The 25,321-nt window shown below is 49.0% G+C and overlaps 1 protein-coding gene across 1 annotated transcript in view; it reads left to right on the plus strand.

The window, feature by feature from the left end:
* Positions 1 to 25,321, plus strand: part of LOC147707146 (NBAS subunit of NRZ tethering complex-like) — a 167,511-nt gene that overhangs the window by 56,471 nt on the left and 85,719 nt on the right. Inside the window, exons 2-3 of the mRNA XM_086925628.1 lie at positions 2,147 to 2,201; positions 2,616 to 2,652. Of these exons, the coding sequence (XP_086781754.1) occupies positions 2,147 to 2,201; positions 2,616 to 2,652 (92 nt within the window). The remainder of the gene's footprint in view (positions 1 to 2,146; positions 2,202 to 2,615; positions 2,653 to 25,321) is intronic.

Below are 25,321 nucleotides of genomic sequence, written 5' to 3' on the forward strand. Positions count from 1 at the left end.
GCCAGGGCCTCAAAAGCACCTCCGACCCACTTGTTCAGGTTCGAGATGCTGATCTCAAGATAGTTGGGGAGGACGGGTTTAGAGTCCTTTGTAAGTTGCGTTATTGAATCCAAGGTGATATTGCTCAAATTCCTTCGAAATTCTTTAGGAATAGAGGTGGCTTTCTCTGGGCTGGACAACCTAAATTGAAAAGGGATCAGAAAATGATCTGACAATATTATTGGTAGGGGTGCATGTACTGTGATGTCAGGCAGATTAGAGCAGATCAGGTCCAGGATATGGCCTGCTTTGTGAGTTGGAGAGGAGACGTGTTGTGTCAGATTACATCCTGTTAAAGTGGCAATAAAATTAGAGCTGTGAGGGCATGAGATATCATCCACATTTAAATTCAGGTCGCCTAACATAGTAAAATTGGCATAACGTATACTGGCTTGCGCGATGTAATCAGCAAGCCTCGCAATTTCATTGACACTGGAGCTCGGCGGTCTATAAAGCAAAAGACCAGAGCAGGAGGTGGTTGCAGAGAGCTTGATACAGAAAGATAGCCCCTCCATAGAGTCCACCAGCTCAAAGGGAGATGCTGTGATCTCCCATTTTTTGTTTTATAAATAATGGCCACCCCCCTCCCAATTTCCCATTCTGCCTGTTGGCGCACACAATGCAATAGCCATCCAGGATGGCTAGAGACAGAGCGGGATTAGTGTCCTCCCAAAGCCACGTCTCTGTCAGAAATGACAGATCTCAGTTATTATCTGTGATAGACTGGCAAATATCCAATGCATGTTTGACCAGAGACCTGCAATTGATCAGCCTGGCTTTTAGTGTCACCTTCAAAGGGGCCTGGGGGGGGGGGGGGGCATTGGGTAAAGACCAGGGTAAATTACATCTATGAGGGCTAACCATGTTTAAGGAGAACCCACAGTGAAGACATGTGTAATCTACCTTAGTGTCTCTGAGAGGCAGGAGGTGGCATGGAGAGGGCCTAAGAGAGATCAACTCTAAGTGGTTATAAATGTGACTGGTAGCGATGCTAAAACGGGCAGCATCTCTGGCCCAGGCTGCCGTCTGGCGCGGACGGGCGCAGACGGGCTTGCCTTTGGCGATCCTTTGGCGCGCCAGCAGCGCGCCCGCTGCGCGTCGGCGCCATGCCGCCAAGAAAGAGGCGGCAGACCCGAGAGCAGAGGACGGCCCGGGACCAGGGTTCGATTCCCGGCGCGGCAGGTTTCTGGACCAGGGTCAGCGGACTCGATAATTCTCTCGCCTCGGTGCCCACTCTGATCAGCGATCACACTCGGCAACTCTGGGCATTAGCTTGCCTCATCTTCACTAACGGCCCCACCAGACCGCCGGGGATGCCTGGTCTCACCCTGGAGATACCCATTAAGGGACCATCTCTCAGGGAAGCCAGGAAGGGTTTCGCAGCGGTCGAAGCGCCTTGGGACCCTACGGGTAAGTAGTGCGCTATATAAATGCCTATACATTTACATACATACATACATCACTAGAGCGTCGCCCTGCCACAATAGCTGCTCTAGTGAGCCTAGTCAGGAAGTGAGTAGGAACCCTGCTTAGGTTGGTCAATGACACTCCCTCCACACAAAGACCACGAACCAGCTGTGTTGGACCGGGGAGACCGTCAGAACAATAGAACCCCAGGTGAGGAATGCACGCGATATGAATTGACAGTGAAGCAATTCAAAAAGAAATTAACTTTAAAAGCGTAAGCAGCAAGGCACTAGTGCAGCTTGTCAACCTTTCAATCCTCAGGCTGTCTGTTCCAAGGCAAGAGCATCGGGAAAACCAGGAGATGTCGCAGGCGATCTTTTTTTTTTTTTTTTTTTTTGCTTTGCTAATGCTAAGTTTATTTCCTGTATTGCTTGTCTATCGTTCAATCCTGCTGAAGTCCACTTCCCTAGTTTCCCTGCTCCGCGCAATACTACACCACAACTAACTGAAGGCTGGACAAATTCTAGCTGAGTGAGGAGAATGAAAATTAACAAGGTTAGTCAATCCGCCCCTCAGGCCTATCCTATGAACTTGTGGTACTTGCACTTTGTATGAAATGAACTCCCTTATTTTACAGAACCATCAAAAATGTAAATGTTCGAATATTGCATGAACATTAATTCTATTATTCTACTTGCAGCCCAGAGGAAAAAGAGAACATGGCGTTTCATTTGTCATCACAAAAGCAATTACAGGTAATACTTGTTGATTTATATTCACAATCTGTTCTTCATGTCCTTTGTGACAAAAAAGATAAACTGTTAAGTATCTACTATTTTTTAATGTCCTAGTGCGATAAGGACCCATAATCTTCCTGCTAGTGATCCACCATGGTAGCAGTTATAAGAAAATAAAATGAATGTTCTTGATTTATTACGTAAATGTTGTATCAGCAGTCAAGGCACTGATTTATTTTAGATTTTCTATATCGGTCTACCCTGATTCTTTGTCCTATTCCGTGCTTATACTGCAGAATAGATGTAAAATTGTTGAGCTATGGGTACTCACAATCTCATTTTTAGAATTCTTGCAGAACTTTTAGACTTTTGGAGATAAAGCATATGTCTTTAAAAATATTGTTTTCCTCTTCTTTGTTTTTGATATTACAGGCCCCGCTCTGTTTATTCTGCAATACGTCTGGTACAGGTATGTCGTTTGTATTTTTTCAAAGATGCCACGTGAAAACAAACTCCATTCAGTTGCTAATGTCATTCTCATACTTTACACAAATTCTTCCCAGAGCTTTAAGTATTCTTTCACAATTTAAAAGCCGGGATACATCGTTTAAACCGTCTGTAATGATAACAAGCATTGTCCAAGTTAGTAGGTGTGGTTTTAAGTTGATAATGCATTTAGATAAACATAGGGAAGCCGAATTGATGTTTGTATGGGATAGCAGATTAAAGCCAGACCTATTGGTTTTGCCAGTGTTTGGTAGTGGTGGGGAGGCTATTGGTAGTGTTGCAGTTAGTGATGAGAGTAGTATTGTTAGTTGTGGTGTGGAATTAATGGTGTATTGGTGCTGATGTATTGATGGTGTGTAATTGTCAGGGTTCATGGTTTTGGTGGTGGTAATGGTATAAGTGACATTGGTATTGATGGTGCTATTTTGGTGGTAGCATGGATAGTGGCAGTAATGGTATTGGTCTTGGGGCTGGTATCATAATGGTGGTGATGATGAGGATTTTAGTGATGTGCTTTATTGGTGGTGTGGTATTCGTATAGATAAAGGTGCGGTCTGATCAAGTTCCTGCATACTAATATGTACATTTTGTGTACACATGTCCTACTTACTTTTTGTTCAGCTCATTGGGACTGCTTGAACCCAAGATTGCCCTCTGATGTGACCAATAAAAAGCAATTTGGAAGCCATGTTAGGATCAGGCTCACACGTGTATCATGACAAAATCATTCAAAAATCAGGCAGGTAAAATCCATTTCTCTCTGTATACAAGGTATGTTTGAGAAAAAATAAATGTGATAATTTAGTATTTTTTATTTATTTATTTTGAAAGTTTTATATACCGCGAACAAGATCTTTGCAGATATCAGAGCGCTTTACAAGGGCACGGGGGAGATGGAGTAATAGAATGTAATAGTTGAGGTAGTTAGGTACAAGGTGCATAGTTACATAGGTAGGTCAAAAAACAGGAGGTAGATAATAGGTGAGGTAGTACAAGGTGCATAGTCAAACAGTTGCGCCAATAATATAAAAGTACAAAAATAAGCATATACTTGTTTAAGAGTGCTACAAGTGTTTTGGAGATAACATAAAGGTGGGCATAGTTGAGGTAGATGCGTGCAGGATGTAAAGTCACACAGGTGCATCAGTAGTACAAAAGTAGGGATGGTTGAGGTGGTGTAGGTACAGTGTGCAAAGTCAGACAGGTGCGTTAACAATACATCAAAATACAAAGAGGGAACATATACAATCAAATAAGTCATGATACAAGTAGAACAGGTAGACCAAGGGGTCAGGCAGGTATTACGGAGCAGATTCATGAGAGCTACAGGATAATAGATCATGTGTATTTAGCCATGAGGATCGCTTTTACTTCTTTCTTAAACAGTTTGTTGGAGGAGATGAGCCTGGTTTCCGGAGGGAGTGAGTTCCAAATCCTGGGTGCCATTCCTGAAAAGGACCGTTTATAGGTTTTTTCCTTCCTGTATCTTCGAGGTTTCAGCAAAAGATTGTTTGTGCTTCTAGTAGTTCTAGAGCCACCCGAGATTGTCAGCTTTTGAGTGAGGTAGGCGGGTGAGTTCATGTGTACAGCCTTGTGAGTCATGCAGGCGATTTTCAGATGTATTCTGGCTTCAAAAGGTAGCCAGTTCAGGGATTTAAAGTCAGGGGAAATATGCGAGTGCTTTTTTGAGCCAGTGATGAGTCTCGCTGCAGCGTTAAGGGACGCTCTTAGGGGTGCCGTTGTAGTTAGGGGGAGCCCGCAGAGGGCGGTGCTTCCGTATTCTATGTGCGGGATGACTATAGATTGTACTGCAGTTTGGAAGTCTTTGGCTGGAAGGAAGGCTTTAAGTTTTCTCAAGGTATTGATTTGGAAGTTCCCTCCTTTGGTTGCCTTGCTGATGTGCTGCTGCATGTTGAGATTGGCGTCAAGTGTTATGCCTAAGGATTTTGCTGAGTCTACGACGGTAGGTTGTACATTTAAAGCCGTTAAGTGCTTAAGCCATGTTTGAGCCGTAGAGATTTTTGCGGGAGGTGAGATCAGGAGGAACTCAGTCTTCAGTGCATTGAGTTTGAGGTGATTCTCTGCAAGCCAGGATTGGGTGTTTCTGATCGTGGTGTTCAGAAGCATGATGTCCTTGGGGGATTGTATTTTAAGATAGAGTTGGGTGTCGTCGGCATACATGTGAAAGTGAACATTGGATGTCTGTAGCAGAGTAGTGAGAGGTTCCATAACTAGGTTGAACAGTGTTGGGGAGAGGGAGGATCCTTGAGGGACGCCTAGCGATACAGGTACCGGAGAGGACATCAGGTTGTTGCTTTTGAATCTTTGTGAGCGGTTGTGTAGAAAGGAGGTGAACCACTTGAGAACAGTCCCTGATATGCCCATTCTTGTGTTTAGCAGTTCGAGTAAGTTCTCATGTTTAACTGTGTCGAATGCTGAGGAGAGATCCAGAAGGATGAGGAGGCAGGTATCATTTTGGTCTAGGATTTGGAGGGCGTCGTCCACAATGTGAGTCATGGCTGTTTCGGTACTGTGCCCTGCACGGAAGCCTGACTGATGAGCATTGAGGAGATCAAACTTTTCTATGTGTTTAGTCAGTTGTAGCTGTACGCATTTTTCCAACAGTTTAGCGAGGGTGGGAATATTTGTAATAGGGCGGTAGTTGTTTAGATCAGAGGGGTCTGCTGTTGTTTTTTTTTAGTAGAGGTGTGACTTGTCCGACTTTGAGGGCGTCAGGGATGGATCCTTGTTGAAGAGAGCTATTGATAATTTTAGTCCAGAGTGGGAGGAGCAAAGGGGTAAAGTCTTTTACCGCGTTTGCAGGAAGGGGGTCAGTGAGGTGATTGGATCGTTTCAAGGTGCTGAGCAATCTGCCAATTTCTTCTTCGGAGTAGGTGCCAAAGGATGACCATGTAGCGTTGTTCTTTGGTTCAGGCGCTGCTGTGAGTTGGGGGTTGGAGTAAAGGATTGCGTCATTGAGGAGATCGCTTCTTATGTTGTCGGTTTTTTGGTTAAAGAAAGCAGAGAAGTCTTCACAGGAAGGTGTGATGCTCATGGTGCTGATTGTCTGGGGTTGTTCTTTGGATTGTGTTCTGATTAACTCAAACAGTTTCCTTGGGCGGTTTTTTGCTTGGGCGAGCTGGAGGCTGAAGAAATCTCTTTTTGAGCGTTTTATTTTTCTGAAGTAGGCGTTTCTCTGTTTCTTCAGGCTTTTTAGGTGCAGTGCAGAGGGGGCTGACCTCCAAGTGCGCTCTGCCATTCGCATGGCCCGTCTATCCTCATTGAGGCTCCCGTCATACCAAGGGTTGGAGATCTTGGACGAGACTCTTTTCAGTTGCAAGGGTGCAGCCTCATTGATTATTGTGGACATAGCATTTAGATAGTGGTCAGTAAGGTGTTGAACGTCCGTAGCGCCGGACGGGGGAAGTAGGAGATTGCAGCTGTTAGGCGGTAAGGAGTTTGGGTTGAGTTTCTTCATGTCCCTTTTCCAGACTTTGGGCTTAGAGGGTTGCACTGGGTTAAATTTAATTTTTTCATTGATAAGGAAGGAGACAATATGATGATCTGACCAGTCACAAGGTTGGATTGACTCCAGTTGAATAGCGTCCTCTTTGGAGATGATAAGGTCGAGGATAGAACCTTTCTCATGGGTCGGGCTATTGCATATTTGGGTGAGATCAAGGGCGTTGAGGAAGCATTTGAGGCTATTTACCACTGTGTCACTGCTGTCATTCCAATGGAGATTGCAGTCGCCAAGCAAAATTTGGGTGTTTTGCCGTCCTGAATTGGTTGATATTGTGTCCATGAGTTGTTGGCAGAAGGAGAGCTTGTCCCCAGGTGGGTGGTATATGATGTGAAGTGAGCAGACCAGTTTGCTTTCGCTGATGACATCAAGGCAGAGGTATTCACAGGAAGTAAGAGAAGGGGCGGACGCTTTAGTAACTGAGAGGTTGCTTCTGTAGATACAGGCAATTCCCCCGCCTGTCTTTTTGGGCCTGTCAAGTCTAATGATACAGTAGTTGGGGGGGACTAGGATATCCAAGATAGGTGTAGAAGAATCAGACAACCATGTTTCAGTCAGAATGGCCAGATCCGGTTCCTGAGACATGATGAACTCGGCGACCCCCGCAGAATGCCTTTGGGCCGATCTGCAATTGAGAAGTATGCATTTGAGGCTAGGGGCGCAGAGGGTGGAGGAAGGTTCTATAGCGATGGGCACATTAGTGAGGTTGTTGGGGACGGCGCCTCTGTTGTTATCCTTTTAGTGCCTGAGGGGGTTAGAGATAATCGTTGGGATGGACAGGTGGTTGGTGGCTAGGCGATTTTGGGGGGCCGGGACGTAAGATTGGAGAAGGGCGTGTGTGTCATGGTCTGAGACCGTATTGGTAGTGCGTCTGGGGCGGTTGGTGGTATTGCGAGCGGGGATAGAGGTCCAGTGTGGGGGGAGTTGTGTGATAAGGTGAGTAGGCGGTGAGGAGGAAGTGTTGTTAGGTGTAGGGGCAGTATTACGATTGGTGGTAATGCGATTGCGATTGGTATTGTGATTGTTGGTATTGCGAGAGGGGATAGAAGTCCGGTGTGGGGCGTGTTGTGTGCTAAGGCGAGTAGGCGGTGAGGAGGAAGTGTTGTTAGGTGTAGAGGGAGTATTACGATTGGTGGTAATGCGATTGCGATTGGTATTGTGATTGTTGGTATTGCGAGAGGGGATGGAAGTCCGGTGTGGGGCGTGTTGTGTGGTAAGGTGAGTAGGAGGCGCGGGGGAAGTGTTATTAAATGTAAATGTAAATGTAAATGTAAGGTGTTTTGTAGCGCGCTCAATTACTACCGGAGTATCCTGGCGCGAATGACCGCTGGGGAACCCGTCCTGGCTTTCCCTGTGAGATGGTCCCTTGCTGGGTATCTCCAAGGTGAAGCCAGGCATCCCCGGCGTCTGTGGGGGGCCGTTGTAGAGATGAGGCAAGCTTAATGCCCAGAGTTACCGAGTGTGATCACTGCCCAAAGTGGGCACCGAGGCGAGAATTATCAGTCCGCTGACCCAGGTCCGCAACCCTGCCGCGTCGGGAATCGAACCCTGGTCCCGGGCCGTTCTCAGCCTCCGGGTCTGCCGCCTCTAACCAGTGAGCCACACCTCTCTACATTAGGTGTAGAGGTGGTGGTGGGAGGGGGGTGTCTGGGGTGTGTGATGAGCAACTCTTTGATGGAGTGTAGTTCTTCTTTCAATTGGAGGAGGGAGGACATAATCATGTCCAGCGTGATGTTGGGCGCGGAGTTGGGGAGGGGCGATGAACCAGCGAATAGGTTGCTGGAGACGGGTGGGGATCGGTGTGGGGAGGTGGAGCTGGTGAAGGGGTTGGAAGTGTTAGAGAGAGGATAGGTGTTAGGGATGGTGTTGGTGTTATCGGGAAGGGCATCAGTGCTAGGGGGGAGGGAGGGACGGGGGAAGTGAGGGTGTTCTGTGTGTGGTGTGGGGTGGTGTGGAGGCTGGTGGTAGCGGGGGAGGAGGTGGGATATTGGGGGGTGAGAGTGGGGGGTGAGAGATTGAAGGAGGGGTGAAGGCTAGGCGTGACGGGAGTGCTAAGAATGGGGGGCGAGATAGGCGGAGAGAGAGTAATGTTGTGTGGGGAGCAGTTGGGGGAGGAGGGGTGTTCTGAGAAGATTGATGCGGAAGACGGGCGGGAATGCTAAGTGTGGGGAGGGAGATAGGCGGGGAGAGAGACCTGTTGTGTGTAGTGCAGTTGGGGAAGGAAGGGTGTTCAGGGATGATTGGTGTGGAGTACGGGACGGGAGTGCAAAGTGTGGGGGGGGGGTATGGGATGATGAGCGGCGAGACTAAGGTAGGTAGGGGGGATGGGGGAGCGGGTGGTGTATGGGGGGCGGGGTCTCTGTCTGAGATTAAGGGGTGGGGCGGGGTAGCTGCAGCAGGTGGGTAATTGCCTGTGGTGCTGGGTGTGAAGGTGAGGTGAGTGTCGTTCTGGTGCTGAACTGGGTTGGGGGTGTTAAGGGTGGGTGCTGTGCCGTCAGGGGTGGTAGGACAGGAGGTGATATGAGTGAAAGTCCGAGGATTGGATAGGTGCTCTTTGAAAGTGGGCAACAGGTTGTCAAGTAGTTCCAGGTTCCTGCCTGTCGATTGAAATAGGACAATCCCGTTGTTGTAAATAGTGATGGTGGTTCTGCCTGGGAAGACTTGGGATGGTGTGATGGAGAGTGTTAGGCCATGGGTGGATTTCCTGGTGGTGGATACGTTGAGTAGGGTGAGGAACGCTTTTTTCCATTGAGCTCTGCGTGTAGTGTGGAAGATGATATCGGTGTTCAAGGGTCCATTGACCGATGAGAAGTAGGTGTCGTCAAAGGGGGTTTCTGGGTGGGACTTAAGGAAGTCGTGTTTGAAGCGTTTAGCGGCTTTTTTGGTGAGCAAGGGTGGGTAGTTGATTTTGTATGTGTGCTTGCCGATGAGATCCATGTTGCAGGTTAAATAAATGTGCTGAATGCACGCGACAAATGCCAACAGCAGGTTACACGGCTCCAAAGTGCCCCTAGGGCGCCACCGTGACACTAGTGCGCCTACGTGACACTAGTGAGCGACCAAAATACTTGAGGTAGCGGTCGGTAAAATACAGGAGAGGAAAGTGAGAAATGGGTGCAGGTTGCAGCGTTTTGCAGAGTAGTGCAGAATACAATTGTAGGTATAATTCTGATAAAATATAAGAGCAGAATACATATGCAAAGCAATCAGTTACATGAGACAGATAGGTGTGTACCACAATACAGTAGTTGAGTTTGGTCTAGGGGTGGTGAGTTCTTAGTGTCAGTTCATATAGTGAGAATTAATGAACAGTCCAGCGACAATGACTAGTCCAAGATGGCCACCCGAGAGAGAGACTGGACAAAATGGCCGCCACATAGGTGGGAAAGAGTCAGTAGTCCTCTGTTTATTGTGGATGCTTTATGATCAGGGAGGGCAGTTTCACTTTCATGCTAGCCCAGCTTCTAAGTTGCTATGTGGGAGTCTTATCTTGCAGGAGCCTCGTGGGCACAGGAGGTGATTTATTGCCTTAGCTTTTGGGCCCCCCGCCATTTTGAACAATGGAGAGTTAAAAATGTGTACTGGCAAATTCAAATAAATACCTTGTTTGAGCTTAAAGTATGCTTAGCTCTCGCGGATGTCTTTAGCATCTGGCTCCATCAAGCCTCCATGCACGACTGAGGAGCCTCGATCCCCCAGTGTCTGTAGTTCACCCGGTCCGCTGCAGCTCTTGATCCGCAGCCCTTTCCGACTCACCAGGCGCCGACGCTTGATTCCAGCTTGCTCCCTCCGCTCCACCACTGCAGCTCCCAGGGCCGCCGGGCAACACTCACACTCGGCCCCCGCTCCCTCCGCCAGACACCAGATGGGGGCGACGACGCTTGTTTCCCGCCTGCCTCGCGCCCGCTTGCCTCGCTCCACCACGGCAACTCCCTGGGCAGCAGGGGTGCCCGTCTGGGTTGAGGAACCTTGTTACTTTACGGATCACTTCTGATAGTAGCAAGCAGGACGCACATTTGCCTCCAAAGGAGAAGTCTTGATCCAATTTAGCTCATGAAGTTTACTTTTCTCAGATGCTGAACAACCCAATGCTTTTTGGCGTATATCACGCCGTGCTCACTCCAGGACAGGGAAGTATTGTTATATTTATTTGGCAGTCAGTACTGAGACAGGGAAGTATTGTTATATTTATTTGGCAGTCAGTACTGAGACAAACTGCTTGGGGGCAGGCTCACTCGATCCTCCAGAGCCCGGTGGCCCCCACCGCTGAGTGCCGCAACTACCCCTCCGGTGTGCGCAGGTCCTCTCCCCAGGTCTCGGCAGCAGCTGGGGGGGCCGCCGGGAGTCACCGCCGCAAAGGGATTCCTGGTGTTGTCCATAGGGCAGTCAGACGCTCCTGAGCCGCAGACCCTCCCGCCTCCGCCTAAGGAGGCGATGCCGAATGCTTCCAACATGCCTCGCCGTGTTCCTCGGGGCTCCACTCCGGACGCTAGCGCTCCCCCTCGCCTCAGCTCCCGTTGTCTTCGGAGTACAGGGCATCCGTCTCGGGCATTGCCGCTGGCATAGGCAGCCCGAGGTTCGTGCAATGAGGGGGGAGGGTGTCCCGATTCTCTCCTACGACGCACGGGGGGGGGGTGACCAGGGACCCCCGCAGGCTTTAGACCGAGCCACAGGAGACTTCAGGCAGCCAGACGTTACTTACCAGTATACTTTTTAGATGTAAAATAGTCCCTAATGCATTGCCATGTAAGTACTGCATGGGAGGCAGAAAAATAGACCAAACATCGTATAGCATAGATGTGAGAGACAAATGCTCATCTGGAGTGATCTAAGATTTGATTGACAATGTCTGAGGGCAGCTCCTGGAAACAGCTGATATAAACCAGGTTAACATTTAAAGAGGTCATTTCTAAAATGCACTTTATGTATATTTTATGGAATAGATCATGCAGACTGCTGCACTGTCACCTCAGAATGGGCAAAGAATAGACACTAAATATACATTCACCATGTCAATTAAAAGATTGCCGAAGAGAACCTGAAAACGGAACTGTTGTAATTTGTTGCTTAGTGGTGTCCAGGTGAACTGTGAGCCATTATGTAAAGATGTGGATTTCAGTGGGAGAACAAACCCTACTCTTGTTTCAGGCAAAACAGAGTAAACAAGCATTTGTAACTTTTTTGTTTAAAGTGTTCGTCTGTAGACACGGGTGACAGTTAACCAAAGCCATCCGTAGGCATCTGTGTTCTACCACGCCCTTAACCCACCACAGTACTTATCTAATAACAAGTTTTCCTTTCCACCGTCGATTTTGTAAGAATATTTCTTACCCTGTCTGTTGTTTAGTACTGTTAAAATCTGCTGGGACCTTGAGTGTGTTAAAAATATCTGCAATATTTGAGATTTTTACAATTCACGTATGTATTTTGCTGTTAAAATTCAATACGATAAACACTTTTACGTTGCTGTTTCTACTAGTCTATATTTCTTGCTTTTATAGAGGAAGATATGGAAAAACTGAGGGCCTCGTTATGAGTGCCTCAGAGCACGGGTGGTTAACTCCTCACCCCTGGTGTTAACTGTACCGTGGTCCAAGTAATCCCTGGGGCGTTAAATTAATGTGGTTAGTGGGTTTGAGGCAATTGCTTGGAGAATCTGTAATTTTGGGTCAGATTTCCCTGGTAATTTCCCTTTCTCCACATCACTTTCGCCTGACAAAATCTCTGGGAGAAACATGACAGATCTATGGGGTTCCCAGTGCCCTTGCAATTCATAGTAAGGCCTATAGCTATGTTTGTGACTCCATCTGGAATTTCCTGCGCACTAGTAATGAGGACCTCAGTCATCTGTTTTTTTTCTGTTCGTAAACTTTTGTCAAAGCTCATTTTGGTAATGGAAGCTTGAAATATTTAGAATTAAATCGATGTTTTTTAAAGATTCATTAAAGCCTCCTTATTAGTGAAACGAATGTGTGTGACCTATTCGAGTTTTTCCTACGTTTTTAATAAACTCCTTTCCTCCAGTACGTAAGTATTTGAAGGCAAATCTTAATTTCTATTATCTTTTACCTTGGCTCAGCCAAAGGCTTCCCTCCAGTAGTGCTTTTCACTGAAGAAGCCATATACGTCATACCGAAGTTGGAACCAGGAGTGCATCGAAAGTATCATGCTCTCCTTAGACCCAAACTAGTCACAAATATTTTATTTATTCTCAAAAGAAATTACAGGTAATACTTGTTGATTTATATTCAGAATCTGTTCTTCCTGTCCTTTTTGACAAAAAAGGATAATAAACAATAACCCGAGAGCAGAGGACGGCCCGGGACCAGGGTTCGATTCCCGGCGCGGCAGGTTTCTGGACCAGGATCAGCGGACTCGATAATTCTCTCGCCTCGGTGCCCACTCTGATCAGCGATCACACTCGGCAACTCTGGGCATTAGCTTGCCTCGTCTTCACTAACGGCCCCACCAGACCGCCGGGGATGCCTGGTCTCACCCTGGAGATACCCATTAAGGGACCATCTCTCAGGGAAGCCAGGAAGGGTTTCGCAGCGGTCGAAGCGCCTTGGGACCCTACGGGTAAGTAGTGCGCTATATAAATGCCAATACATTTACATTTACATTTACATCTGCTAAGGTTCCAGGCTAGCAACAGGCTAGCAACAGGCAATGGTGAAGGCACAAAGTAGTGTTAGAACTTTGAAATTTTTAGCGCTCCATTGAAAACAGTGGAGTGCTCCGGGCTTCTAATGGCCGGTAGAAGCCCGGAGCATCATCATTCCAATGCTTGTTTACAGCTGTTGCTGTGAACAAGAGGCCTCATGGAGCCTGAGGGGATTTCAATCTCCCCCCGCTCCATGAGGCCTTTGTTTTACAAATGAGAACATTCTGCAGTCTTGGGGCGGAATGTTCTAATAGTCTTAGAGCCCTCCATAGTGGGATGTACCAGCCATTAAAGGCCCACTTCCTTGTTAAAGGCCCATTTCCTTGTTAAAGGCCCTCGCCTCAGGCTTTTAACGCGCTGGAGCGGGCCTTTAATGGCCGGTAGATACCACTTTGGCGCGCTCTAAAGCTATAGTATAACTCTCCTTTAGAATTTAGAACCAATTGAAGATGGCCACCAAGCACCAGTCCATTATAACCATCTCTAAGACCTACTCTTTTTTTTTTTTTGGGACAAATTATTCCAGTTCAGGAACTAGTACTTTCCGTTTTGATGGTTTCTGTTTTACCAGAATATTTAAAAACTGTATGACCTGTGTGCTGAAGTTCATTCAGTTTGTTACAGTTTGGCATTTTGCTCCTGCTCCCAACCTGCAAGCTCCAATTATGCTTCACTCTTGCAAGCACCACTACTCTTACCCCGTTCAAAAGATTCCGTTATGCAAAAGCAGTTCATACACCTAGGAGTGAAAGTATGGATATATTCTGCTGTCAAGGTTTTTAGTAGGCAGGGTGTTTGTTTGTTTTGTGTTTTTGCTTGCCCCGGTTTCCTGCCCTACTATTTTGGCTCAAGGGGCCCTCTTTCTCTTGTTGGTAGTTACAGTATGGCTGTGGAATTTCTTTGGTGCCGCTGTGACACCGACGATGGACTGATACCTACATCCAGCCATTAACTCGGTCTTGTATCTGACCTGGATAATTTTTTACTCCCACTGGCATGAATGAACATTTTTTAGTCTGAATTGTGTAATAGGTGATAGCTTTCAATCTTTCTTTGTATAATATCAGAAAGAAATTGATGCACAATTATTTGCACTAGGTGTGCAAAAAACACACCAGTCTGATCTTCATAGAACATTGCTGATCCACTTATACTATTAACTTTCTTGGTGGCTTAACTTTTCTTGTTTGAAACATTTTCAAAACCGACATCTTCTTGCTCCAGGAGGACTATCTGTTTACGAACATCGCAGCTGTACTTGTTTTTTAATAGACAGCCAAATTATTTTTTTGTGTGAAAGCTGAATCAATTTAAAAGTAAGTGTTTCTTTTGTGTACAAAATCTTTGTGATAAAAAAACCTTATGTATGGTCATTAACATTTCTGCTCTTAATGAAGTACACCATATATCTGCAAACTTTAGTGCTGTTTATTAAGAAGGGATGGTACCTCTCGCCAGTTAGGCATATAATTGTTTCCTCCTCAAAGGATGACGAGGAGGCTTCAAGCCATTTAATAGGTGCTTGACCCTTCAGTGTATTTCATAAGGCGTTTAACCATTGAGCCTTCTTCTTGCAGAAGCTCAAAGATCAGAATCTTGGTTGTCAGGTTGCTAGAGGGTTTCCAGTGATCATAAGATCAATCATTCAGAACATTTGTAAAGCGCACTACGTACCTGTGAGTGCTCAAGGGTGTGGGGGGGGGGATGCTGCTACTGCTCAAAGAGCCAGGTCTTTAGGAGTCTTCTGAAGGTCAGCAGGTCTTGGGTCTGGCATAGGTGGGTCGGGAGGGAGTTCCTAGTCTTGTCGGCGAGGTGGGAGAATGATCTGCCGCCGGACGTCGCTCTTCGGATTCGGGGGACTGTAGCGAGGGCGAGGTCGGCGGAGCGAAGCTGGCGGGTGGGGGTGTTGAAGCTGAGTCGTCTGTTAAGGTATACTGGTCCGGTGTTGTGGAGTGCCTTGTGTGTTTGGGTGAGGAGCTTGAAGGTTATCCTTTTGTTGACGGGGAGCCAGTGCAGGTCTCTCAGGTGGGGTGTGATGTGGCTGTGGCGGGGATGTCGAGGATCAGGCGTGCAAAGGCGTTCTGGATGTGTTGAAGTCGTTTCAGGAGTATGGCCGATGCTCCTGCGTAGAGGGCGTTTCCGTAGTCCAGCCTGCTGCTGATGAGGGCCTGCGTGACCATTCTTCTTGTTTCGGTGGGGATCTGCTTGTAGATCTTGCGGAGCATGCAGAGGGTGTTGAAGCAGGAGGAAGAGACAGCGTTGACCTGCTTTGTCATGGAGAGAGTGGAGACGAGGATGACCCCTAGGTTGCGTGCGTGGTCGGTGGGTGTTGGAGCTGTTCCCAGTGTAGTCGGCCACCAGGAGTCGTCCCAGGCCGAGGGGGTGGATCTGAGGATGAGGACTCCCGTCTTGTCAGAGTTCAGCTTCAGTCGGCTGTTCTTCAGCCAATCGGTGATGGCTTTCATTCCTTGGTGGAGGATGGTTTTGGTAGTGTGGAGGTCCTTGGTGAGGGAGAGGATCAGCTGGGTGTCATCGGCGTAAGAGATGATGTTGAGGTCGTGCAGTCGGGTGACATAGGCGAGCGGTGCCATGTAGATGTTAAACAGCGTTGGGCTGAGGGATGAGCCCTTGGGTATGCCGCAGATGATCTTGGTGGCTTCGGAGCAGAAGGGGGGGTGTTCTGCCGGAGAGGAAGGAGGTGATCCAGTCCAGGGCCTTCTCTTGGATCCCGGCGTTGTGGAGGCGTGTGCGTAGATTGCAGTGGCAGACCGTGTCGAAGGCGGCTGACAGGTCCAGGAGGATGAGGGCCGTGGTTTGTCAGTTGTCAAGCAGGGCCCTGATGTCATCAGTGGCAGCGATTTGGGCAGCTTCGGTGCTGTGGTTGCTGCGGAATCCTGACTTGGATGGGTCCAGGATGCTGTTCTCGAGGTAGCGGGTCAGTTGTTTGTTGACGGTCTTCTCGATGAGCTTCGCTGGGAACGGGAGCGGGGAGATGGGCCGGAAGTTCTTGAGGTCCTTGGGGTCCGCCCAACAATCTTTTGAAACAGACCCAACAATCTTTTGAAACAGAATGTGTCTTCAGGCCATTCATCCCAATGGCCTATCTGCAGTTGTAAATATTTTGTTGACTGGTTGCTTGCACTTTTTCTTATTGTTGCAGGGATTCTGCTCTGGAATAGAACTATGTTGGGACCATAGAACATATGTATGTAGGGACTGAGCTGCCATTCCACCTCAGTATTCATGAGCCCGAGTCTGACTAACTATAGTGCCACACCTGCCCTCCTAACCTTACCAGAGAAACAAGTAAATTGGCACCCCAGAATACGACACTCTGGATCCTCTCAGTAATCGTGGTAACAGGTCACATTCATTTGCTCTCTCACTTGTATTTGTCCACAATAAGATAACCAGGAGACACAAAGCAAGTTTAGAATATTCATTTAAACTATCATGCTCTGAAATGCAGTATTTGTGCCACAATTAAAAAACCAATGCATACTAAAATATAATTACCCTGGTTACTGAACCGTATACCATGAAAAGCTCTGTCATTATATAGGACACAGTAGTCTAATCGCCCCTCCCCGCTTCTGAAGGTGGATGAATATTTTTTATAGGATGTCTGGGATTAGTAGCAGAACCTGTGCCTAGGAATACACAGATGGAGGCTCTACATCTCGTCAGACTGAGTGATCTTGTTTCAGAACTCATGTTCCATGTGCGTGTTTTTGGTTTCCTGTGCTCCGCTATATGACTAGTCATGTGTGCACATAAACAGCTACATTTCTATAAAATAAATGTACCAAAAAAATGTAAATCCAGTACTTGTATAGTGCACGAATCGCCCCCGAAGGGGTATCTCTGCGCAGGGGGCCATTGGGAAGATTAAGCAAGCTTTTGCCCAGAGTTGCATGGTGCTGGGCAGACCCCTGCCGCGGGAGCCAGGGATCGAACCATGATCCCCAGCGCCCAGCATCAGTCACCCTGGCCCCGGCGCCACGCCTCTCCCCTAGGTGCTAGTGCCTGGCCAGAAAGAATAACAAGGGACATTGTTGTTTGACCTAGTCTATGATGGTCAGTCCAAATCTCGGGTAAAGAACAGAACACAAAAACATATACCAGTTCCATGTGAAAGTACAATGAGGCATAAAAGCAAAAGAAAATCCGGCTATAACATGCACAGTTAGGCTAAAATACTGAAAACGTCATTGGGCCCTGCAGGGAACACACAACATTATTTGACCACAGAAGAGTATAAAATTTGCTGTTAAGCTTTCATTAATGTAGCATAAGTCAATACTTTTATGGGGTTTGTTTCTAACTTGTCATTCATTTACTAGTTGAGATTTGTACTGCCTAACCTATGACTGGCATCATTGCTTTTTTTTGCCGTCCCCATAGCACAAACTGTGGTTAACAAAATAAGTTGGGAGATTGCTTGCTGCAATTTGTATTCTGGCGTACAACATGAGATTTGTACTTTATTCTAAAGCTATGTTTTATTATGGTTTCTCTCATTAGCTGCATGGTGGGGTGACCGGAATCCAGGCATGTTAACTTGCCATGTTCCACAAGTAGTGGATCTTAACTCTGCTTCCTTTAGCCGAAGAAGCTGCAATTAATGTATTGCCGACGGCTAAGATGTCTCTGGTATAGGTGGAAAAGTCTATTCGTACCCCATCCCTCCCTCCTAATTTGATTTTCTGCTAGTGTTTAGTTACCATTGGTAAATGGTTATAGCTGGCAAAGAAAGTAGCATTACACTTTCCTCCCCAAGAGCCATGCAGGCACATATGGTAATATCCATGGAGATATTAATAACCTATTGATGCATCTGATCCTGTCACTATTCAAGAAAGGCAAATCCTCAATTGTAGCACTGTAGTAGAAGAAATAAAGTTAGATGTTCACTTCTGTAATTAACTTATTATAAGATGAAGCCCTGGTGTTAGAACCAGGGTCTCTAGTTGGCAGGGGTAAATCCAGCTCCAGGCAAGATCAATAATAAAAAGGATTCCAGTTTCCAAGCAAGATCAATAATCAATAAGAATGAATCCAGTTCCCAGGCCTGATCAATAATAAAAAGGATTTCAGTTTCCAAGCAAGATCAATAACCAATAAGAATGAATCCAGTTCCCAGGCCTGATCAATAATAAAAAGGATTCCAGTTTCCAAGCAAGATCAATAACCAATAAGAATGAATCCAGTTCCCAGGCCTGATCAAATCACCAAAAGCTCAGGTGTGCCAAGGACTCCTGCTGGTAATGTCTTTCTCATAGTGTCCTTGGATGGCAAAAGTTCACTTGAGGTAGGTTCTTATGGTCAAAATTCACTGGGGGAAGGTTCTTAGGCCAAAGTTCCCTTGTAGTGTAATAAGTGTGCCTCTCATAGAAATGATGCTCCCAGCGTAGGAAGTGCGGCTGCCCAGGCGCTGCTGATAAAGCTAAAAAATGCCCCAGTGTCAATTACCAAGTAATTATGCCCCGTAGGCCGGTAAGTGAAGGACGGTTCCGAGCCAAGTACAAAGCTCACACTCCAGGTACCCGGCCAACCCACACCCCGCCCCCCTCGCAGCAGCCTTGTTGCACTGAGGTGTTTCCTGGGGTGGTGGTTGTGGGCGCGGGTCCGAGGCTCCTCTCCCCCCGGGGCCTCGGGCTCAGCAGGCGCTGCACGGGTGGGGGTCACGGCCACACAGCGCTCCTTTAGCACAGCGCTTAACAGTGCCTCCAAGTCCGGGGCAACGACGGAGCCTCCTGCCACGCAGCGCTTCGCTTCTCAGTGCTACACAGCGCGCTCCGGTCCCAGTGGCGGTGACCTCAGGGCCAGTTTCAGTCGGCTTGCGCCAGAAGCAGAGGCAATCACAGAGCCCTCGGGAGGATCACAGGGCAAGCAGTGCTGAGAGAAGGCACAGCGTTGCAGGGCAAATCTTGAGAGTGTTGTTGCTGTTCCAAAGGGCAGTCTTTAAAACGCTGTGGTCCAAGGACAGGTAGTTTCCTTTAGCTTAAAAAGGGTGCAGTCCCTAAAAGGCAATCTTTAAAAGGTTGAAGACTCTTTAAAATGTGGTTCAAAGAAAAGTAGTTCCTTTGGGATGTTGTGGAGACACTCTGGTGGTGATGGTGCAGTCTCCCATGCAGGGCAGGATCAGCAGACAGTAGGGCAGCTCAGCAGGTTGTGGGGCAGCAGTTCCTTGCAGCAGTCAGCCTCCTTCCCAGTGGCAATCCTCTTGCGCAGCAGTCCTCACTCCAGCAAGGATTCTTCCAGGTCCAGCAGTGTAACAAAGAAGTGAGACCAGGACCCTCCCTTATACAGTCCAGGGGCTAGAAAGTGGTGGAAGTCTCTGGAAGGGTCTGGGGGCAGGGGCTTCTGGAAGAGTCCAGGGAGTTCTGGTATGTTCCCTGCCTTCCCTGACCTAGCTGTCACAGTGACGAGAGACAGGCCATTAAGGCTACAGTGGGCAGCCCATCACAGCTCATCCCAGGGAAGAAGGTGTGAATCACCACTCCCACCTCCCAACCCAGGCAGGCTATCAGTATGCAGAGGGGAGGGTGGAGTCTGCAGAGCCTAATCTAAGTGTAGGCAGAAAAAGGTCCACTTTATAAAAGTGGGATCCCTAACGTAGTAATGCCCAAACCCTATATATCATTGGAAAGGGTTCCCCGCCCCGAGTCCAACAAGACCAAACATGACCGACTTATTAGGTCCCTGTCAGAAGTTATCACATAAGGGGAGGTTCCCAATATTAGCCTATGGAGGATTAGCCTTACTGCGGTAGCAGTGGCTTGTGGCAGATATGCCAGCCTCACAAGGTTTTAGGGGAGAGCACCCGCACCTCAGCACTGTTTAGCAGTGGTGAGGCACACAGAGTCCTAAGTCCAACAAGATGTAAGGTAAAAATGGGAGGCAAAAAGGGCAAAAATGTAGGGGAGACCATCCTAAGGCTCACAGGTCTAACACGTGTCCCCACAGCTGAAAGTGGGGAGAACTACCCAACCTCCAGGGAGTTCTCATCCCTAAGGCGGAAAAACCAAGAGAGACCGTCAGCATTGGCGTAGTCTACTCCGGGTCTGTGTTCCACCCTGAAGTCCATCCCCTGTAGGGAAATGGACCACCTCAACAATTTGGGATTCTAGCCACCTGAGGGGCTAGTGATCAATCTGAATCAGGAAGTGGGAACCAAACAAATATGGCTTCAGCTTCTTTACAGCCCAGACCACTGCAAAGGCATCTCTCTCTATCGTGCTCCACCGCTATTCTCGGGGGAGCAGCCTCCTGGAGATGAAGGCTACTGGTTGGTCCCGTCCCTCTTCATTGAGTTGCGAAAGTACTGCCCCTATGCCTTGCTCCGAGGCGTCCATTTGGACAATGAACTCTTTGGAGAAGTCAGGGGCCCTGAGCACAGGAGCGGTGCACATGGCCTGCTTTAGAGAGTCAAAGGCTTTTTGGCAAGCCTCTGTCCAGATCACTTTTCTAGGTTGTTTCTTAGAGGTCAGCTCAGTCAAGGGGGCCACAATAGTGCCATACCCCTTGACAAATCTGCTGTAGTATCCTGTGAGGCCCAGGAATGCCCTGACCTCAGTCTGTGTTTTGGGGGGTTCCCAGGCCAGGATGGTTTCTATCTTGGCCTGGAGGGGCTTCACCTTGCCCCGGCCCACCAAGTGTCCTAGATAGACTACCGATCCCTGCCCTATCTGGCATTTGCTAGCTTTGATAGTCAAGCCTGCCTGCTGCAGAGCCTGAAGCACTTCCTCCCAGCTGCTACTGAAGACAGTTATGTCATCCAAGTAGGCAGCAGAGAAGGCCTCTAAACCGAAAAGGACCCGGTTCACCAGCCGCTGGAAGGTGGCAGGAGCGTTTTTCAGTCGAAAGGGCATTACTCTAAACTGGAGGTGGCCCTCTGGGGTGGAAAAGGCAGACCTCTCTTTAGCTCCATCTGTTAGGGCGATCTGCCAGTACCCTGATGTGAGGTCAAAGGTACTCCGGTATCGGGCAGCCCCCAGTCGGTCAATGAGCTCATCCGCCCTAGGGATGGGATGAGCATCAGTCTAGGTCACAGAGTTCAGTCCTCTGTAATCCACACAGAACCTAAGTTCTGGTGTGGTGCCCGGTGGGGCAGCTTTTGGTACCAGAACCACCGGACTGGACCAAGGGCTGTTGGAGGGCTCTATCACCCCCAACTCCCGCATCTTCGTGACCTCACTCTAGATACTGGCCTTCACCTTATCTGACAACCTGTAAGACTTGGACTTGACAGGGAGGCTGTCTCCTGTGTCCACATCATGGGTACACAGGTGGGTAATCCCAGGGATAAGGACAAACACTGAGGCGAACTGCCCCAGGACCTGGTGACAGTCCCTCTGTTGCTCAGGAGTCAAGGATGGGGAGAGAACCACTCCCTCCACTGACCCATCCTTCTCTTTAGCAGCAAAGAGGTCCGGGAGAGGTTCACTTTCCTCTTCCTCAGCCCCATCAGTTACCATCAGTAAGATGAGCTCAGACCTCTCATGGAGGGGTTTTAGGCGGTTGGCGTGTAGCACCCTGTGGGGCTGCCTGGGGGTCTTAAGGTACACTAGGTAAGTGGCCTTGCCCTTTTTCTCCAATATCTCTTAAGGGCCTGTCCAGCGATCCTGGAGGGCACTAAGCTCTCCAGGCTCCATGACCCACACCTTTTGTCCAGGTTCTAGCTCCACAGGGTGAGAATTCTGATCGTATCATTCCTTCATCACCGCCTGGCTGGCCTCTAAGTTGTCAGAAACTTGCTTCCACAACTTAGCCATTTGACTGCGGAAGGCCAGCATGTAGCTCACTACATCTTGGGGAAGCCTCCTTGGAGTCTTCTCCCACCCATCCTTCACTAAACTGAGAGGTCCCCTAACAGGGTGACCGTACAAAAGCTCAAAGGGGCTGAAGCCCACTCCCTTTTGCGGGACCTCCCTGTCGGAAAAAAACAAACGGGGCAAGAGGATGTCCCACTTTTTCCTCAGGCCCTCAGGCAGACTCCTGATCATACCCTTTAGGGTCTTGTTAAATCTCTCCACGAGACCATTGGTCTGTGGGTGGTAAGGGGTGGAGAACTTATAAGTAACCCCACACTCCTTCCACATGGCTTGCATGTAGGCAGACATAAAATTGGTACCCCTGTCGGACACCACCTCTTTGGGGAAACCCACTCTGGTAAAATCCCCATCCGGGCCCGTGCCACTGCAGGGGCAGTGATGGTTCTCAGAGGAATAGCCTCTGGGTACCGGGTGGCGTGGTCCACCAGAACCAGGATAAACCTGTGGCCAGAAGAAGTCGGTGGATCCATAGGCCCCACAATGTCGATGCCCACCCTCTCAAAGGGGGTGCTAACGACTGGTAGTGGTTCCAGGGGAGCCTTCAGCGTAGCCCCTGTTTTCCCACTGGCTTGGCAGGGCAGACAGGTCCTGCAGAATGTATCTGAGGAGATCCTCATCTGCGGGCAATAAAAATGTGGGACAAGCCTAGCAAAGGTCTTGTCTTGGCCCAAGTGTCCTGCCAACGGGATCTCATGATCCAATTCCAAAAGAAAGGCCCTGTAGCACTGGGGGACCACTAAGGCCCTTGATGACCCATGCACAGGAGCCTTGGGCTCACTGTAAAGGAGCTCATCCTCCCAGTAAATATGATACTTCGCGGAGGCATTGCCTGCTGCTTGGGCTTCGGCCTGTCGCCTCATGCCCTCAAGGGTAGGACACTCCTTCTGTGCCCGGCAAAACTCCTCACTGGTGGGCCCTCCTTCCACCTGCCACTCTGCAGGGGTAGGTATGTCCCCCATGGGAGCAACGCCCCCCTCCGTGGACTCCGGTGCAACCTCCTCAGGTGCCCCATCCATCTCACGGGGTGACTGCCCTGGGGCGGGCTTCCCACGCCCTCAGGCTCCTCCCTTCTTAGCAGCTGCTGGGCCATTTTTCCAGGCTCCAGCCCTGGTTGACTCCCTTTCCGGGCAGCCATAGACCGTGTGGTAGCACAAATCCACTCCGGTAACCCCAGCATCTCTACATGCGCTTTGAGCTCTACCTCCTTCCAGTCATTCCCTAACAGACAGTCTACTGGCATGGCAGGGCTCACGGCAACTCTTAAAAGGCCTGGAACCCCTCCCCACTCGAATGGAACCTGTGCTATGGGATAGTGACCCCACCTGTTGTCAGCCATCACAACTGGGTGGAACACATCGGGAATTATTTGCTCTGGGGACACCAGCTGACTCCTTACCATAGTCATGCTGGCACCTGTGTCCCTCAGGGCCTCCACCCCGACCATTGAGGGTGACCCACTGCCTATACTTGGTAGTATTTGAGGGCACATGGACCTTAGGAACCATGTCACTGCCTCCCAGAGACACTAGGACAAGCCCTGCCCCCTCACTCCCATCATCGAGGGACAGCTCCTCCCCAAGCGCTACACTAGCCACCCCGGGGTTTTTACCTCCAGTGACCTGTGGTGCTCTCTTGCGACACTTGGGATCCCCCTTGTAGTGCCCAAGTTCCCCACACTCATAGCACCGGACAGTTCTGGGCTGCTGACCTTTGTCAGGATAAGTGGGCTTCTGGTGGCCAGATTGGGGCTGGGACCCAGACCCTTTCCCTTGTGAATTATTTTGGGGGCCTTTGGAGAAATCTTTCTTTTTATCTCCCCCCCCTCTTTCTTCTGGTGGGAACCCTGACCACCCCTTTGGGAGTCGTCGGTAAGTTTCCAGGTTGGCCAGCTCAAATTCCATCTTGCCAGGTAGGACCTCAGACGTTCGTAGAGAAAATCAAATGGGACTTAGGCAAAAGGACTTTTAAAAAGACAGCAAGTCAGGGAGAATTTAAAAAAAAATCAAAATGCCAATTGGAGAGGGTAGACAAAAATTCAGTGGAGTCAGGTGTAGGGTTGTGGTGTGCACCGAGTCACTGCGTGGTGTTACACGAGCACAAGTCCTATCCCACCGCTCGATCACCAATGTTCGAACCGGGGTCTCTAGTCGGCAGGGGTATGCACCCTAGTCCAAGTAGGGACCACCGCTTCCGACCTGGTAGTTTGGCGCAGAGCAGCAAAGGTGTAACTTCAGAGGCAGTGTGTAAAGTATTTGTGCAACACACAACGGCAATGACACAGTAAAAACACTCACAAAAGGAACACCACACCAGTTTTGTATAAGAATAAGAATTTCTTTATTTAAAAATTATGCGAGAACCAAAATGCAGGTAAATCCAGCTCCAGGCAAGATCAATAATCAATAAGAATGAATCCAGTTCCCAGGCCTGATCAAATCACCAAAAGCTCAGGTGTGCCAAGGGCTCCTGCTGGTAATGTCTTTCTCACAGTGTCCTTGGATGGCAAAAGTTCACTTGAGGTAGGTTCTCATGGTTAAAATTCACCGGGGGAAGGTTCTTAGGCCAAAGTTCCCTTGTAGCGTAATAAGTGTGCCTCTCATAGAAATGATGCTCCCAGCGTAGGAAGTGCGGCTGCCCAGGCGCTGCTGGTAATGCTAAAAAATGCCCCAGTGTCAATTACCAAGTAATTATGCCCCCGTAGGCCGGTCAGTGAAGGACGGTTCCCACAAAGCTCACACTCCAGGTACCCGACCAACCCGCACCCCTCCCCTCGCAGCAGCCTGGTTGCATTGAGACGTTTCCTGGGGTGGTGGTTGCGGGTGCGGAAGCGAGGCTCCTCTCCCCCCGGGGCCTCGGGCTCAGCAGGCGCTGCACGGGTGGGGGTCACAGCCACACAGCGCACCTTTAGCACAGCGCTTAACAGTGCCTCCAAGTCCGGGGCAACAACGGAGCCTCCTGCCACGCAGCGCTTCGCTTCTCAGCGCTACACAGCGCGCTCCGGTCCCAGTGGCGGTGACCTCAGGGCCAGTTTAAGTCGGCTTGCGCCAGAAGCAGAGGCAATTACAGAGCCCTCGGGAGGATCACGGGGCAAGCAGTGCTGAGGGCAGGCACAGCGTTGCAGGGCAAATCTTGAGAGTGTTGTTGCTGTTCCAAAGGGCAGTCTTTAAAATGCTGTGGTCCAAGGACAGGTAGTTTCCTTTAGCTTAAAAGGGTGCATTCCCAAAAAGGCAATCTTTGAAAGGTTGAAGACTCTTTAAAATGTGGTTCAAAGAAAAGTAGTTCCTTTGGGATGTTGTGGAGAAACTCTGGTGGTGATGTTGCAGTCTCCCATGCAGGGCAGGATCAGCAGACAGTAGGGCAGCTCAGCAGGTTGTGGGGCAGCAATTCCTTGGAGCAGTCAACCTCCTTCCCAGTGGCAATTCTCTTGCGCAGCAGTCCTCACTCCAGCAGGGATTCTTCCAGGTCCAGCAGTGTAACAAAGAAGTGAGGCCAGGACCCTCCGTTATATATTCTACAGTCCAGGGGCTAGAAAGTGGTGAAAGTCTCTGGAAGGGTCTGGGTGCAGGGGCTTCTGGAAGAGTCCAGGGAGTTCTGGTATGTTCCCTGC

Source organism: Lissotriton vulgaris, chromosome 6, assembly GCF_964263255.1.
Source record: "Lissotriton vulgaris chromosome 6, aLisVul1.2, whole genome shotgun sequence".
Taxonomy (NCBI): Eukaryota; Metazoa; Chordata; class Amphibia; order Caudata; family Salamandridae; genus Lissotriton; species Lissotriton vulgaris.